This window comes from Herpailurus yagouaroundi, unplaced genomic scaffold (assembly GCF_014898765.1).
Source record: "Herpailurus yagouaroundi ecotype Mexico unplaced genomic scaffold, PumYag 194, whole genome shotgun sequence".
NCBI lineage: Eukaryota > Metazoa > Chordata > Mammalia > Carnivora > Felidae > Herpailurus > Herpailurus yagouaroundi.
The window spans coordinates 6600734-6616685 of NW_024412425.1; the positions used below are offsets into that span (position 1 = coordinate 6600734).

General features: G+C 49.5%; 1 protein-coding gene across 5 annotated transcripts in view; it reads left to right on the top strand.

Annotated features, from left to right (window-relative positions):
• The window catches only part of ANKRD27 (ankyrin repeat domain 27), a 51521-nt gene that overhangs the window by 17273 nt on the left and 18296 nt on the right, over nucleotides 1-15952 (top strand). For all 5 annotated transcript variants that reach the window (XM_040446254.1, XM_040446252.1, XM_040446255.1 and 2 more), the window contains 15 exons: nucleotides 106-216; nucleotides 2063-2219; nucleotides 3180-3334; nucleotides 3769-3828; nucleotides 3918-3971; nucleotides 4075-4140; nucleotides 4229-4305; nucleotides 4937-5058; nucleotides 6693-6771; nucleotides 7267-7399; nucleotides 11679-11771; nucleotides 12871-12998; nucleotides 13563-13645; nucleotides 14009-14124; nucleotides 14538-14630. In XM_040446254.1, the coding sequence (XP_040302188.1) occupies nucleotides 106-216; nucleotides 2063-2219; nucleotides 3180-3334; nucleotides 3769-3828; nucleotides 3918-3971; nucleotides 4075-4140; nucleotides 4229-4305; nucleotides 4937-5058; nucleotides 6693-6771; nucleotides 7267-7399; nucleotides 11679-11771; nucleotides 12871-12998; nucleotides 13563-13645; nucleotides 14009-14124; nucleotides 14538-14630 (1527 nt within the window). The remainder of the gene's footprint in view (nucleotides 1-105; nucleotides 217-2062; nucleotides 2220-3179; nucleotides 3335-3768; nucleotides 3829-3917; nucleotides 3972-4074; nucleotides 4141-4228; nucleotides 4306-4936; nucleotides 5059-6692; nucleotides 6772-7266; nucleotides 7400-11678; nucleotides 11772-12870; nucleotides 12999-13562; nucleotides 13646-14008; nucleotides 14125-14537; nucleotides 14631-15952) is intronic.

Consider the following 15952-nt stretch of genomic DNA (forward strand, 5'->3'; position numbering starts at 1 on the left):
CACTCGGCTCCGTCAGCCAGTAGGTCCCCACAGCTGGATGCAGCCCGTCCTGCCAAAGCTGTACGTGGCCCATCTCTTAGCATTCACCCTCGTTGTTTTTTCCAGGTCCTGGTGCCCTGCAAGGGAAGCTTGTCAAGCAATGTTCAGTCTACATGTCAGTTTGAGTCCTATATTTTGGTACCAGTGGAAGAACACTTTCAGACCTTGAATGGAAAGGTATTCATCTCTTTTTGGGTCGCCCTGAGTCAGTCACTCAGTGCTTGGGAGGTGGGAGGGGGGGAGGAGGGCAGGGAGACCTGCTTCTCACCCTGTCCCATCTGTGTTAAGTGATGGCTCTGACACACACAGCAGCAGCCCCGTGGGGTGGGAGGAGATACTAGTCATGAGCAGGGCCTGGCTAGACCTCTGCCTGGGACGCGGGCCCGCCCCCCCCGCGCGGGCGGGCGGCCATCTCTCCCTCAGCCCGTGGGCCTCTTGCTGATAAGTGCTCCTGAGAGCTCATTGGTTTCCGGACCACAAACTGGACATCAGGGATGAATTTTAAATCTTTAAAAAACACGGTTTTGAAATCATCTCAAACCTACAGGAAGTTTCAGTAAAGTACAAGGAACTCTCATATACTCTTCCCCCAGCTAGCTCAACTGTTAGCATTTTGGCCCCATTTGTTTCGTCTGTCCCTCTCTCCCATCCCCCACACACTATCATTACTTTTTCTGAACCTTTTTCAGAAAAAGTAAGTGTGAGTTACAGACACCACGTCCCTTTATTCTAAAACGTGGATTTCCTGCATCATTACAGCAGAATGATCACAATCCAGAAATTTAATAATAGGATACTGTTCGATATTTACCATCAATAGGATACTGTCCTCATACAAACTGTGCTAATGATACAAATAGTTATTCCCTTTTATAGAAAAAACATTTTTTTTTCTTTTTAGATCCAGGATCATGCAATGCATTCAGTTGTTGGTCTTTTTAGTTTTCTTCGATTTGGAACAGTCCTCAGGCTGTCTTTGTCTTTCGTGACATTGACAGTTATGTTTTGCTTTGTAGACTGTTCCTCAGCATGGGGTTCTCAGAGGTTTCCTCATGGTGAGAAGGGTGTTTCATCTTTCTCAGTGTATTGTGACAGGAGACACGTTGTCTGTCTCATTGTTGATGTTTAACTTTGGGGTCTATGTTTTCATTCATTATTTATTTTGAGAGAGAGAGATTGAAAGGCAGAGGGGGTGAGGGGATCCTAAGCAGGTTCCATCCTGTCAGTGCAGAGCCCGATGCGGGGTTCGACCCCACCAACCGTGAGACACGACCTGGGCCGAAATCAAGAGTCGGATGCTAACCCAACTGAGCCACCCAAATGCCCTGCATTTTCTTATTTTTTAGGTTGAGATAGAAAGATTCTGAGACAGGGAGGTCCGTTCCTCGCCAGGCCTGGCGTGGGTCCAGGTGCACTGGTGTTGGTGCTGTGGCTTGGTCCCTCGGACCCGGCAGCCAGGTCTCGTCAGCCCTGTGGTGGGAGGGGAGGGATGGGACACAGGGTCACCAGTGCACCAGCCCGGGGTCAGCAGCCCTGTTAGCCCTGCTGGTCACTGTGAGTTTGTTCTCTTTGAGGAATCCAAATCCACACAGACAACATGGGAGTCAGGCTTATGGCTTGTCTGCCCGGGCACCCCGGCCACGGCCAGAGTGGTGAATGTGGGCAGGACTGCCGCATGCATGCTGGATCATTCTAGAAGAGCCTTCTTCCTTCCTCCTTTCCTAGAGGCACAGGTTTTCTTCTGCTCTGAGAGCAGCATGTTTCTCTGCCACAATATTTAAAAAGGATCAGAGTACTAAGGAGCCGCAGCTGCAGGGTGAGCAAAAGGGAAAGAAAACAGTTTTGTATCAAAAAGCAAAACAGAAGAGTATTCATGCGTGCCACCCTCCCCCCCCCCCGGCCCCACTGCAAACCCACACTGGAGTGGAGGTGGGAAGGTTAGAAGTGCGCTGTAGGGGCCAGGCTGAGAGCGGATGGGCAGGCACCACCGGCTGTGGGTGCAGGGACGCCTTTCTTGTTCCAGGATGTCTTTATACAAGGAAACAGGATCAAATTAGGAGCCGGCTTCGCCTGTCTTCTCTCAGTGCCCATTCTCTTTGAAGAAACTTTCTACAATGAGAAAGAAGAAAGTTTCAGCATACTGTGTATAGCCCACCCTTTGGAAAAGAGAGAGAGTTCAGGTATTCTGGGAGAAAACCCCTTTCTCCTGATTTGGAGAACTGTGTTTCTTGAACTTCCTCCTGACAAAGCTGTTATTAACATAAACTATTCAAGAGCCCACTGGAAACCTGCATAACGTTATAGTAACGCCCCCAGGACTTAATCAAAAAGTCATCCAGAGCCAAGACAATGTGGCTCGGGTCTGCCATGTATGGTTGCACAGGTTGGACATTACACAACTCCAGGAGGCAATATTGATGTAGATCTCTGTGTGAATGTTGCCTCCTGGAGTTGTGCAGAACGGGAGTCCTGGCTTTGGCCCTCAGCTTTAGAGCTGCTCTTTACCGTTATTGCCCTCCAGCTTCACTATTGTGCCTCTCTGAGAGTCATTCAGAAAAAATTTTTTTTGAATGTTTATTTATTTCTGAGACAGAGAGAAAAAGAGCATGAGTGGGGGAGGGGCAGAGAGAGAGGGAGACACAGAATCCGAAGCAGGCTCCAGGCTCTGAGCTGTCAGCACAGAGCCTGACGTGGGGCTTGAACTCACGGACCGTGAGATCATGACCTGAGCCGAAGTTGGTCGCTCAACGGACTGAGCCACCCAGGCGCCCCAAGAGAGCTAACTATTTTTAATAAATAATAATTCTTCAGTTGTTCCAGGAAATCGAGATAACAGTGTGCCAGATGTGCTCTGAGGCCTTTATTGTCAGGAGTCCGGGCTTCCTCACCAGAGCCTCATGGGTCATGCCCATGGTCCCAAATTGTTTTGTCCAAGGAAAGGGCTTCAAGAGGACTGGGCTCTCTGGACCCTGAGCTGTCCTGTAACTGGGCTGCTCTTGGGTAGAATCTTGAAATAATTCCTATCCTCCTCTGGGAGATGGGGCTCCAGATCCTGGGGAAGCAGGGCAAAGGATGTGGTACTTGCCCCATTAGGAAACTGTGAAGGCTTCAGCCATTCTGACCCTCTGTTTCTTTTTCAGAAGAGCCTTCAACATCTTCAGATCCCTTTTCCCTGAAAACCATCGAAGATGTGAGAGAGTTTTTGGGAAGACACGCGGAGAGATTTGATAGGAGCATTGCCTCTTTCCAGCGAACATTCCGGGAATGTGAAAGAAAGAGCCTGCGTCATCACATAGTCAGTAGCTGTGTCTTGCTTTGCCAGACATGCTCTGTTTCAGGCCAGTTCAAGAGCACGGGGATCGCTCTCAGTTCACTCTGAAACTTTGCTGCCTCCGCTGTTGGAAGTTTTGTTTAAATGTTTCTCTCTAACTGTAAAAGTAGTACAAGCCACCGGAGAACGCTTGAACATGACAAATATAAAGATGAATATTATTATCACCTATGTTAACCCCAGAGGAAATTTTCTCCTGCCCTTCATGCATATACAGCTAAAAAAAAAAAAAAAAATTGAAAAAAAAATCACATAATTTATTTGATAAGCTTGTATTAGGACTTCAATACAGGAAATACATCTTGCGAGATGTTCTCACTCCGGGACACATTACACGTTCTGGGTTTTGTGTCGTGGCCTCGGACTGTGAGAGTGACCGGTTTCTCTGTGTTGCACAGGACTCGGTGAATGCTCTCTACACCAAATGCCTCCAGCAGCTTCTGAGGGACTCTCACCTGGTAAGCAGCAGGACCTCCGAGAGAGAGAACTACGGTTTGCCCACATGCCGATCTAAGCCCTTTAACGGTGGTACCTTCTTGTTTCGCAGAAAATGCTTGCCAAGCAGGAGGCCCAGATGAACCTGCTGAAGCAGGCGGTGGAGGTAAGAGGTCAGGGCGGCGAGGGGCGAGAAGGCAGCGGTGCCAGGGGGCGCTCCTTGTCACCTCTGCACACCCCAAACGGGGGTCTGTTCGTTGATTCCACAGATGTACGTCCAGCACGATATTTATGACCTGATCTTTAAATATGTGGGGACCATGGAGGCAAGCGAGGTAGGTTCTAAATCACTGTCATCCTGGTTGGAAGCCGCCTTCGAAACTTTTTAAGAAATCTGAAGCCTCGTTAAAAATCTGTTGTTAGGATGCTGCCTTTAACAAAATCACAAGAAGCCTTCAGGATCTTCAGCAGAAGGATATTGGTGTGAAACCTGAGTGCAGGTAAGGGTATGTGCTGCAGGAACTCGGCGTCCTCAGTGGCAGGGGCCGCACGCTGGTTTGACTTAATCCATACTGAGGAGCAGTGCGGGGTATTTGTGACCAGAGATAAAGGGCCGAGGTTGGCAGATGAGTGTTTGGTGGCTGTCACCCTCCTGCACCTGTCATGCCAGCTGGTTGGGAGCTCCAGGGTGGGATTTGGCACAGCTGGTCTCTTGGCAGGCCCACCGCTCCCCCGGGTGGGTCTGTGTGCGGGCGTCTCTCCTCACCTGCCTGTCTGAGGGAGGCCTGCCAGAGAGGCACTGGCTTTTGAGTTAATTTCCATTCCATTAGGATACAAAACTATCTAAAGTGGTTATGTTTAAACTATTTTAACCCCTTGGAGCTATTTCACTCTGGGGCTAAGGACTTTTTTCTTCCCCCCTAATTTTCTGGTGCCGCTATAATATCATTTTGCATCCTGAGTGGGACATTCAGAGGTGTTGAGTTTTGCCACTGACCTGAGTCAGATTGCTTCTGAGTTTCTGTGCGTGTTTTTCGTTACTTACAGTTTGTGGGAAGCAGTGTAATAGGCCAGGGAAGAAGGGCCCTTACACTGTGGTCTTAAGTTGTCACTTTCCTAATTTTTTCACAGCTTCAACATACCTCGTGCAAAGAGAGAGCTGGCTCAGCTGAACAAATGCACCTCTCCGCAGCAGAAGCTGGTTTGTTTGCGGAAGGTGGTACAGCTAATTACACAGTCTCCCAGCCAGAGAGGTTTGTGCTTGGGGCAGGGGGCCGGCCGGGGCGTAGATACATCCACATGCAGATCTGTCAAGGAGCAGTGTTCTCTTATTTGTTTTTAAATTTATTTTAATGTTTATTCATTTTTTGAGAGGGGGGTGGAGAGAGAATGCGCTGGGGATGGGCAGAGAAAGAGGGAGGGAGACACAGAATCCAAAGCAGGCTCCAGGCTCTGAGCTGTCAGCACAGGGCCCGATGCAGGGCTTGAACCCACGAACCATGAGATCATGACCTGAGCCGAAGTCAGCCACTTAACCGACTGAGCCACCCAGGCACCCCGGAGCAGTGTTATCTTAAAGGATCATACAGATGGGCTCACGTGCAGCAGACTGTTCCAGCATGAGCCCCCTGGAGTCTGCTCTGATGCGTGGGTGCCTAGTAATGGGGGTGAAGAGGTAGGTGAGGTATGATTTGGGTAAGAAAATGGTGGCAGAGAAGCAGCGGCCTCAAAAATGAGCCAGGCTGCCCCACACCTGCATGGACATCATGCAGCTGATATATAAATCAGAATCCAAGCTGCGTAGGTCCTTTGAGAACCTGACTTTGCGAAGTGAATGACACTGTCTGCTCGAGTCTGAACTTGCCTGGGTGCAGGAGCGTGTATGATTGACCTTAAACTTCCTATTGTGTGTTCTCTTGAACCTGTCACAGCACTGGGGCGGGGGGGGGGGGGTGTTGGTATTCGTTTGGTCCAGTGCCGAATTGTCCACTGGCCCCTTCTGCAGTTGTGTTCCAGTCTGACAATGTTTGGTTGATGACATTCCTTGGCTAAAATTAAACACCTTTAATCTTAAAGAAAAATGAGCCAAGCTGGTGATGGGTACATGGGGGTTTGACTGTTCATTAGACCGCTCTTCCTAATTTTGTGTATGCTTAAAATTTTCCATTATAAAAAGTAAAGCAAAATAAGCTAAGATGAAAAAAGTAAAGGGGAGTCATATCTGTGTGCCCAGATAGGGGATGCTTTTCAAAGCACGTCGAGTGAAATAAATGGGAGTGTATATGGTGCACTTCTAACAGCATTCCAGAAAAAGGAGGCGGCTGTATGTGCACGGCGGCGAGTTCCTAGACTGTCTCTGGAGAGGCAGGTGGGAAGCCACAGCAGTAGCGTCTGGGGGAAGAAGACTGCCTGGCAGGGATGGGAGAGACAGTCACAGACTGCTCTTTTGCGCTATTCGAGTTTTTAGAATGATTAGTGAATGGAGTCCTTAAAATTTCAAAGTGGAAAAAATGGAAACAGGCTAAATGTGAGCATTAGGATCTGCAGTACGTAAAACGGAAATAATCTCAGGAGGGAAGAGGCTTTTCGAGGTGGCTCTGGGCACACCTCTGCCCACCTTCACTGACTCTAACCGTCCTGGAAGGTGGTGAGGGGTAGTCTGCTGGGAACCCCCTTCTTTTGCACGTGTTCTGAGAATGCTAGGCATTCCCCTCAAATGTGACGCCTATTTAGGACACTGTAAAGAAAATCATAGAGTTGAACCACTCCCTGAGGCGTAGCCTTACTGGATTGTGGTTTTGTGGGCTGGATGATGGTGGGGAGTTGATATGCTTGTTGGTCTGTTTGAATCTCATGCTGGCTTCGAACATGTGTTTCCTTCCTGCAGTTAACTTGGAGACCATGTGTGCTGATGATCTGCTATCAGTCCTGTTGTATTTGCTTGTGAAAACGGAGATCCCTAATTGGTAATATTTTCTGTTGAAATACTTTTTGAAAATGGCAAAATGGTTTTAGTCTAACTGCAGGAGATTGAGCGCCCCTTGTGAGTCCGTTGCTGTGCTTGCCCTACACCCATTCCGGGGGTGGCTATCATTCCACTTCCAGATGGGGAAACTGAGGCCCACAGAGCTTATGTTTCTTGTTCTGGAAGACACAGCTAGTCAGTGATGGAACAGGAAGCTGGCTTCAGTTCCGACTCCAAAGCCCATCCTCTTCCGATGGGAACCCCTGGTTCGCTTTACAGTAATCAGCTTTTTAAAAACTAGCATACCCCAGGAAAGGACCAGGTGGTTTTACTTATTTTCCTAATTGCACATGCGCTAGAGGTTAAGGGGGTAGCAGTCATAGGTCGCCGGAGCTAACGGACTTCAGTCACTCACGCCAGCTTGAGTGATTGCATTGTTTGTGGAGAGGTGTGAATGGGATATACAACAATGAAACTTTTTTCTTCCTTTTGATAGGATGGCAAACCTGAGTTATATCAAAAACTTCAGATTTAGCAGCTCAGCAAAAGATGAATTGGGATACTGCCTGACCTCCATTGAGGCTGCGATCGAATATATTCGGCAAGGAAGCCTCTCCGTTAAGCCGCCTGTAAGATCCCTCCTGCCTGGCCTTTCTTTGTGGGTGTCAGGGCATGTTTGATAGGGTTCTGAGGTTGGGGGTGAGGAAGGGGATTCTTAAATGTCCCCCAAGAATGAGGCCTCTGTTGTCTAAGGGCTGTGAGACTTGACAGTCGCCTAGCAGACTGAAGTGCTAAAATTGGTTGTGAAAGTGGCAGATTACGACCGGGATTCACGTGGGTAAAATCCTGCTTCGTTAATCGTCACCATCCTCAAAAGCGTAGGCAGGAGGGGGAAGCTAGAAACCATGAGTTTGGGTATGTAGGCAAGAGATGAGGTTATTAATAAATGCAATTTTAGGACTCAGTGGTCTTATTATTTTCTTGGCGAGCTTTGCTTAGGGGAAGTGATTATATTTGTACGTGAAATATGAGAATCTTAAACCGGGGTTGCATTGCTGGCCTGTTTTCACCAGCCAGCAAAATGTGACCATACCCCCAGAAATCACAAAGTTGAAATTGGTAAAGTGAAGAGATTCCTGTATTACACACGAGGAGTCCTGAGGATTGAACACTCCCTTGATCTTAATTTTCTGCTGATGTCAGAATCTCTCAAAGTAATGATAAGTTAATATATCTGGAAAATACCCATAGGCCTGCCCAGACAGGTGCACTTGGGTAAAAACAGTTCCCCTGACTTCATTCATTGTTAACATGTGTATGTGCTTTCCTGTCTTCCCATCCCACCCATTTATATCATATATGGCATTTTACACTGTTTTTCCCCAAAACAGTGGTCGTATTTTTTTCTGATTAGAAAACCAATACTTGCTTACAAACAATATTTGCAATATACAGTTGACCCTTGAACAATGCAGGGATTAGAGTTGCTGACCCCTCGCGTGGTTGGAAATTGGTGTATAACTTACGACTCCTCAAAAACTTAACTACGAGTAGTCTACTGTTGACCAGAAGCCTTACCAATAATATAAACGGTCAATTAAGACATATTTGGGGGACACCTGGGTGGCTCAGTCAGTTAAGAGTCCGACTTCGGCTCAGGTCATGATCTCAGGGTTCACGAGTTCAAGCCCCGCGTCCAGCTCTGTGCTGACAGCTCGGAGCCTGGAGCCTGCTTCGGATTCTGTGTCTCCCATTCTCTCTGCCCCTCCCCTGCTCGTGCGCGCGCTCTCTCTCTCTCTCTCTCTCTCTCTCAAAAATAAATAAATAATTAACTAAAAACCTAAAAAAAAAAAAAAAAAAAAAAAAAAAACACCCTAAAAAAAAAAAGACATATTTTGTATGTTGTACATATTCTATACCATATCCTTAAAGTAAGCTGGAGAAGAGAAAGCATTATTAAGAAAAACACAAGGCCGAGAAAATTCATTTAGAGTACTGTGCTGTGTCTGTCGCCATATAAGTGGACCCATACACTTCGAACCTGTGTTGTTCAAGGGCCAGGCCAGCTGTATAAAGTTGCAGTGAAGAGAATAAATACCTCTCATAAACTCACTAGCTGGAGATGACTTACTAACCTTTTGGTACGTATCTTTTTTCTGTGCCTATGCAATTATATTTTTAAGGAAAATTTGAGATTATGCTCCTCTTGTTGGCACGTAGGCTGACGGTAGGAATTGCCTGACATCCCTCGTGGGGTCAGGGGTGCTCCTGGTCACCTGGAGGGAGGTGCCCGCCTCCTGAGGGTGCAGCTTTCCCCTTGCTGTCCCCATCCTGCACCATGGCCACCCTGATTGCTTACTTTCTGTGGTGTGTAGGCAGGAAGTGCAGCACTTGAAGCCTTTGACCAGAGCGTAAGGAGGTGGCTGACCACAGAGCAGCAGTCAGCTTCCCACATCCACTTTGACTTCATACCATGTCCCAACTGGGATCGGGAGAGGTTTTTGTTTGTGTTTTTTTGATTTTTATTTATTTAAGATTTTATTTTTAAGTAATCTCTACACCCAACACAGGGCTTGAACTCACAACCCCGAGATCCAGAGTCGCATGCTCCACCGACAGAGCCAGCCTGGTGCCCCTGGACTGGGGGGCGTGTTGAGGGGTGGCCCTTCTTGTGCTGGTGTTGGCTTGAGCCTGATAACTTGTGTTAGCCCTGGGCAAGGCTGTCTAAGTTTATGTCCATTTCTTGTCTACACTGAAGACGATGCTGTATGTTTGACCTCTTGCTGGGAGTTTACGAGAAACAAATAGGGTATTTGAAAGTGCCTTTGTGAAGCATAAGATGATCCTGGTGCCCTTAACTTGCTCTTCCAACACCCCTGCATCTGGGCATCTCTGTTTCCTGGTCCTCTGGTGCATCCTGCATGGATGGCCCCAAGGAAGGCCATTAGTTTGGGTGGGCAAGGTAGGGACACAGCCCAGTGTGCCCCTCTTGTCCGGGGTGTCTGACCCTGGTCCTGGTCCTGCCTTCCTGGGTGGGGGGTGGTTGGTCCTGTCAGATGTCGGGACAAGGTGTGCATCATCCTTACAGCTGGCCGTGAAGCCAGTCCCTTGAGTCTTGAGTGGGTCAGGCCTGAGAGATCCTTACCTTTATTGACAGAGCAGGTAGTGTGGCTTCCTTGTCTTTTGTGACGCCGGCACTGAGATTCTCCCGGTGGCGTTGCCTCGGCCTTAGCTGCTGACTGGATTCTTGTCAGCAGTGCAGTTCCATCTTGGAATGTGGGAGGCCACTGCCCTGTGTTGGTGTCCTTTCCTGGGGAAGGAGCTTAAGTGTATCTGCACACGGCGGGTGAGGTTTCTGAAAAGCATTAAAGACTAAGTATTAGTAAATCAAATTACGTTTTACTATTCCTTCTTTATATAACACCATGTTGTTTCACAGAAAGTTTACCCCCCAAGATATCATTGTACTTGAGGTGACCTTATATATATTCTTTAAGCATAAAGACTTAAAAGTCTCGTAAATAAAAGACTAGCTTCTTGCAAATGAGCATTACTGAGATGACTCTAGTTTAACCTGTGTAGACCAGAAAACGGGGAGCACTCTGTTCCAGCTCTGTGGGCTTCTGGTCTTTGTCTCTTTACTGAGCTTCTACTAAATAGTATTTACCCCTTTCCCAAATAGATCTGAGCTGATATGTGGTCTCTTCTGGTAGCTCATTTCTCCTTGAAGATTCAGGACCTCAGGGCTTGCCCCTCTTCATCACTGCCATTCATGTAGTTACCCAGAGTCAAGGAAGGGACCCCAGATTTACCTGAGCAACAATGTCTTTGACATTTCTCTGACATTAAGCTGCGTGGCCTATAAATCACTGAATAAAAACAGGTTGTTAGAGCCTTATATCGCTGATGGTAGGTGGGAGCAAAATGGCTCTCACCCTGAGGGGTTGGTGTGTGTTTGCCGGGTTAACCCTTTCAGGGCAGCTGGTGTGAGGGACCCTGTCTGACAGAGGACCCCAGAAACGGGCCATCCCTTGAGGTGCTGTTGGCTCTGTCTTCAGCTGGATCTCTAAAGTCAGAATTTATAGGGCCATCAAGGGCCTTCTCCCATAATTTTGTCAGGGTTTGGGGAGTTCTTCTAGCAGCAACTGGCTGGGGAAGACATCTCCCTTTACTTCCCACTGAAACTTCTGAGGAAGTTAATTTGTCATTAGTCAATTTGCAGGTGCTCCGGTGAGCATTGAAGTGTCTTGCTAGGGATTATTTCATAAAGTAAGGATGCAGTTTTAGGTTTTTGTAGCTAGGTAGATACTACCTGCAATACGAAGACCTGAGTTTATTATTTGGGGTGGACCCCGGTATGTTATAGGATTTGGGAACAGTGGCCATATTGTCTGCTATTTTCCGAAGTATGTTAGAAAGGCAAGACCCCTCTCTCCTGCTGGTTGACACTGGGAAGCGCAGAACAGCCTGTCAAATGGGTTTCTCGTCTGTATGCCCAGATAAAGTGGCAGGGGACAGGGCTAGGCAGGCGTTAGGACAGCAGTTTGAGAGGAGGAGGAGGAGGACAGGACAATCCAGGCTTCGATCTGGAGGGTGATGGTGTGTGCACGCTACATTCCACACTTAGTGATGACACATTCCACACACGGGTGCGCATCGGCAGCGTGCCGCCCCTCGCCCCCGTCCCCGCCGGGAAGGGACCATCACAGCTGCCGCTTCCTGTGGGGACAGACGGGAAGCGCTTCTCCCAGCCGGATGCGGATCTGCTGTCTGGCTCAGGGAGAGAGGCACTGTCGATCCTGTTCTGTGCAAAGTAGCAAGGACTGCTCCCGGGCTCTCCATTTTGAAGGATCTGCACTGACATCTTGTGACAAGTTGATAAAACAGATTGTTGGGTTTTTCCTGCAGGAGTCTGAAGGATTCGGTGACAGGCTATTCCTGAAGCAGAGAATGAGCTTACTGTCTCAGATGACTTCAACTCCCATTGATTGTCTGTTTAAGGTAAGACACCCAAGACGTCCTTGTGGGCGCAGGTGTGTGAGGAACGTTTCATCTTTCTGCATCTCTGGGGTCTCTGCAGAATCCTTCAGGGCGGTCTGCTTGGTGAAACACCACGGTTCCTTTTGTGCTCCGGGTGGGTGGCCGGAATACTGAGCTTTTATGTCTGTCTACCTCCCCCCAGGTGTGCTGTGCCACAGCCGGGAGGGGCCAGCACACCAAGGGCACTGGGCCTCGCCGACAGCCCTCTGCCCGGCTGTCCTCTCTCCCCTTGGCAAAATACGACTTGTTCTCCATGATCTGCTCTGTGGAGCCTCACTGGTGGCCTCTGCGGAGCTGACACCTCTCTTGGGCTCCAGGAGCCCCGTGTCGCCAGTGTTTGTGGGAGCTCGCCCCAGGCTGGGAGCTCAGCGCCCGGTGGTGGTTTCATCACTCATGCATTGAGCCCTGGGAGGCTGACAAGGTGCCCTGCTGGGTAGTTGGCGAGGGCTGAGTGAAGGCACACCTCCGGGAGCCTGTGGGTGCTTCTGGCTACCCAGAACCACACTGTGTCGGTGGAGCACCCCTGAGCCTCCCCGGGGGCAACGTGCTCCCAAGAACATCTCATCTCCTGAGAGGGGCGCATCCAGGAATCGCAGGGGTGAGCCCTGTAGGCCTGTTGGTTGATGGATCTCTTGCTAACTGCAGCTGTTCCCTTTCCCCCCAGACCAAGGCTCTGTTAGAATACAAGGGGACAGCACCGAGGGGTGTGCTAGTGAGGAGTCAGCGTCCACACTGAGGTTCAGGAGGTGTGGTCCTCCCCCACCGTTGGTTTGGGAATTTTGTCACGTCGTTGTTGTTTTCAATTACAGAAGATTTGTAACATTTCCAAAAGTGAACAGAGTATAAATGCACACCCACTGGGCTATCTTCGTCTTTTTTTGTCTCCACCCCCACCCGCTTGCCCTGTCCGCCAGGTTATTTTGAAACACATCCCAAAGAGCAAGTCGTGTCATTTATCTGTACAGAGATCCTGGCTTCTTGTAAGGAAGCTCCAAAAATTCACGCCTTAAAAAGCAAGTAATTCCTTAAGATTGACATTATTTTTGATGTCACTTTTTAGCACATTGCCTCAGGTAACCAGAAAGAAGTGGAAAGACTTCTGAGCCAAGGTGACCAAGATAAAGATGCCGTCCAAAGGATGTGTCATCCTCTGTGCTTCTGCGATGACTGTGAGAAACTGGTCTCCGGGTAAGAAGGTCCCTGGGGAGGCCAGCAAGTGGCAGGGCAGGGCTTTCACACTAGTTGTGCAGTTTTGAATAAAGACCTTCCCCTCACTGCACTCCGCTTCTGCTGCTGTAAAGTGGAGACAAAAACACCCGCCTCTTTGGAGAATCAGATGGGATAAAGTTCGTAAAAATACTTGGCACTCTGCTGGGCGGGATGCCAGAGTAGGCAGGCACAGAGCCTGCCAAGCCTCAGAAAGTAGATCTTAGGATGGGAGGGATGTCAGTTTCTCCCAGTAACCCTTCGGGTTTCTCTTCCCTTCGTCAGGCTGTTTCCAGGCTGTGTCGCTGGATGTCATGGCCTAGAGGGGGTGGGTGGGTGGGGGGGAGGGAGTCTACCAGCCACCTCACCCTGCAGGAGGTCAAGCAGGGACTGGATGATCTCTGGGAAGCTCTTAAAGAGACCCAGCTTGGCTCACACCCCTGAGATCTGTCTGCTAGCCCCAGGACCCTGGCATGTCCAGCATGGTAGGGAGAGGCTTTGCCCTTCTGTTCCAAGGATGTATTTTTCTGTATCTTCCTCTTTTAGGAGGCTGAACGATCCCTCCATTGTCACTCCATTTTCCAGAGACGACAGGGGTCATACACCACTCCATGTGGCCGCCCTCTGTGGTATGTGGTTTTGCGTTGGCCTTTGGTTGGGCTTTTAAGGCAGAGGGATGGAGTGGGGGGTGGTTCAGCAGAGGCCTGACGGACAGGGCGGTGGAGTTGGGGGTGGAAGGGGCCGTGCCATGGGCCACTTCACCACCTTCTGTTGCTGAGGGGTGGACTGGAGCCGAGCCCCCTCCAGACACCCTACAGTGTCCTGAATCTGTAGAGTCTGACTTGATGTTAGCTCTGTTTCCTCTCGAGTAGGAAAACACTTCCTGGCACGTCTCCTGCCAGAGAAGAGAGTAAAATAACGGGGCTTCACGTTTAGGGTTCAGAGAGCCTCTGCTCTTTCCTTCTCTGTGGTGCAATCCTTCTGTTCCCCAGGGCAGGCATCCCTCATTGACCTCCTGGTTTCCAAAGGCGCGGTGGTAAATGCCACGGACTATCACGGGTCTGCCCCGCTTCATCTCGCGTGCCAGAAGGGCTACCAGAGCGGGACGGTGAGCAGGGGAGCCACGCCCGGCTCAGCGTGCTGACCTCGTGGTCATGCGCCTGTGTCGCATCCTGGGTCTGCTGCAGCCTCAGGGAAAGGCTGCGCGTCCGAGCCTCAGGGGTCTCCCTGTGGGTCCGTGGGACAGGACCCTTCGGTGTAGACCTGACACAACAGGATGGCTTCGGGGAAGGCGGGTGGGGCTCTAGGCCTTTTCCTTGAATGGCTCAGCGCTTCGCAGGGAAGGCTGGGAGTGATGGATCGTTTTAACTGTAGTGTAGGGAGATGTGGTTGCAGTCGGAAACGGGCCACTTCCCCGTGGGGCTCCAGGCTACGCCTCCTGCGGGAAGCGTGCACCTGCAGCGGCTGGGGGGGGGGGGGGCGGGCGCCGGGGCTCACCCGATCTCTCCTCTCCTTTGGAAGCTGCTGCTGTTGCACTACAAAGCCAGCCCCGAGGTGCAAGACAACAACGGCAACACGCCTCTCCACCTGGCCTGCACCTACGGCCACGAAGACGTAAGTGGCGCTTCCCGCTCCCCGAGTAGCTGTTCTTTCCCTTTCTTGCTCCTGGAGAGAGGTGCACTTCTGATTGGTTTAACATCGTTAGTTTATGTCGATCGTTATTGGAACATTTGGCGTGCAATTTCTTTTTAATTAAAAACATCTTAAATTTATTGCAGATGTTCTACTGAGATAACAGAAATCTAAACTTTAATTGCCCGTTAGCTTATCCTGAAATTAAATCATTGTCACTCATCCCCATGGCCATCTGGTTCTTACCTTTGTTCGTATTCAGTTTTTATGTTTTGGGGTTTGGAACAATAGCAAAAATTCTATCATTTCTGTCTCCACTTAACATTTAACTGTGTGTGTGTTATTTTGCCACAGCCACTCTGTCTCCGTCTTCTCTGTGTGGTAACACAGGGGTGGGTTTATACAGGTTGAGGCCGGATTAGGTGGTTGATGTGCAAAAACAAGATCATACCCTACACGTCTTTATGCAACTTTTTCTTTTTTAAGTTTGTTCATTTTGAGAGAGGGCAGGGGGAGGGGGGAAAAAAAGAGAGGGAGAGAGAGAATCCAAGCGGGCTCTGCACTGACGGTGCGGAGCCCGACGCGGGACTCGAACTCACGAACCATGAGATCGCGACCTGAGCCGAAATCGAGTCAGATGCTTAACCAACTGAGCCACCCAGGTGCCCCTATGCAACTTACTTCATTACCAGTGCATCATGGAAATCCTGTAGGTCAGTAAATGTAGATCCAGCCCGTTCTTTAATCACTACCCAGTGATCTGTTACATGTGTGGTGTCTGTGTCCCCAAGACCACCCCTTGGTTCAGTACTTTGCTAGGATGACTGAGAGGACTCAGCATATGGACATATTGCTATGATTGATTATAGCAAAAGGACACAAAGCACAGTCACCACAGGGAAATGTGAGTGGGTGAAGTCTGGAGGACCCCAGGTGCAAGCTTCAAAGCGTCCTGTCTCCTGGGAGACACGCAGGACATACTTGGTTCATCCAGCCGTGAGTTACAACAGCAAATATGAAGTGCTATCTACCAGGAAAGCTCATTAGGGACTCTAGGCCCAAGGTTTTATTGGAAGCCAGTCAAGTGAATACCCTCTGCCTGGCACATACCTGAATTCCAGACTCCTGGAAGGAAAGCAGGTGTTCAGCATAAACCACATTGTTGCATGATTTAGACGCAGTGAGCCACTCTTAACGCATTAGGGGACTGGGAACACTCCCCAAATCCAAGCCCTCCAGGAACGTTGCAAGTCAAGGGCCAACGTTGCAAGCATTCAAGGGATAGCGGTCTCATGCCTGCTATG